At 46.4% G+C, this 1,045-nt stretch overlaps 1 protein-coding gene across 1 annotated transcript in view; it reads right to left on the reverse strand.

Annotated features, from left to right (window-relative positions):
* Nucleotides 1-789, reverse strand: part of syt9b (synaptotagmin IXb) — a 19,701-nt gene extending 18,912 nt beyond the window's left edge. Inside the window, exon 1 of the mRNA XM_084672938.1 lies at nt 250-789. Coding sequence (XP_084529064.1) covers nt 250-397 — 148 coding nt within the window. The 5' untranslated portion in view covers nt 398-789. The remainder of the gene's footprint in view (nt 1-249) is intronic.
* Between the last annotated feature and the right edge of the window lie 256 nt (nt 790-1,045).

A 1,045-nucleotide genomic window follows, 5' to 3' on the forward strand; every position in this document is an offset into this window, starting at 1 on the left:
AATTGCTGTCTTTCTTATACCGCCGTCAGCACAAACAACTTAGTATAAACGTACAGATAAATGTGGATGCTTCTGAAATTATCTGTATCTTCTGTATCGTACAGTACCAACCCACAGTCTTCTCTCAACAGGTTTCCGCACCTTCTGTATTGCAGGCTGCTATAGGAGCCGACTGAACATGAGCTGTACTGAGGAAGTTTGCTAAGACCTTTTTACAAAAAGCCAAGAACTAAAAATGTACATGCCTACCTGAGTCGGAATACCTCGGTCTGGCAAGATCACGGAAATAATAGATAAAATCCACACAGTTATCGTTCTGCACTTCGCCCTTAGAGCACAGGTCGGAGAGCAGTTCCAGTGCCTTTCGACAGATCTCGTCCTCTCTGTCTCCAGGCATTTCCCACCAGCATGCTTCTGAATGGGGGGGCTCTATAGCGGCGACCCACCACTCTTAGACCGGTCACTGACACTCCGGTATCCCCGGAACCACTTCTAACCGACCACCTTACGCCCCTTATCCACTAATAGATCCGACACCGATCCAGCGCGCTTAAAATATCTCGTCGCTTAGCATCACGTAAAGTGAGAGCTAGAAGCGCAAGGCTGTTCCTAATGAGTCTGTATGAGGATAACAAGTAGTTTGAAATCCGTTTTTGGCCATTCAAATCGGTGGTAGGAGTCGAGGACACTGGTTGAATCATCCACCCGGCGCGCGCAGCCCTCTGGCCAGTTCATCCAGTCCCGTGCGCTGTTCGTTTCTCTGTGGTGCTGAAATCCCAGCGCTCTGCGCGCTCGTCAAGGTCTTAATGAATTAATTTAGACTTTGCTTGATTATTTCTCAATGCACTGGCAGTCCCCAATTCTTCCCACCCACCCTCTTCCTCGCTAACTCGCTTGTGTTCACTGCACATCTACAAACTAAATATTTTTAACTTGTGTTGAAAATGTTTATTGTATTGTACGAAGTATTGCTTTTTTTTACGCTACACGTAGCTGTTGCTTGCCACCCCACAAGAATGTCGTTGTCCAGAATATTATTGTATTT

The sequence above is a fragment of the Hypomesus nipponensis genome, chromosome 14 (genome assembly GCF_054491055.1).
Source record: "Hypomesus nipponensis isolate SF chromosome 14, ASM5449105v1, whole genome shotgun sequence".
Lineage (NCBI taxonomy): Eukaryota > Metazoa > Chordata > Actinopteri > Osmeriformes > Osmeridae > Hypomesus > Hypomesus nipponensis.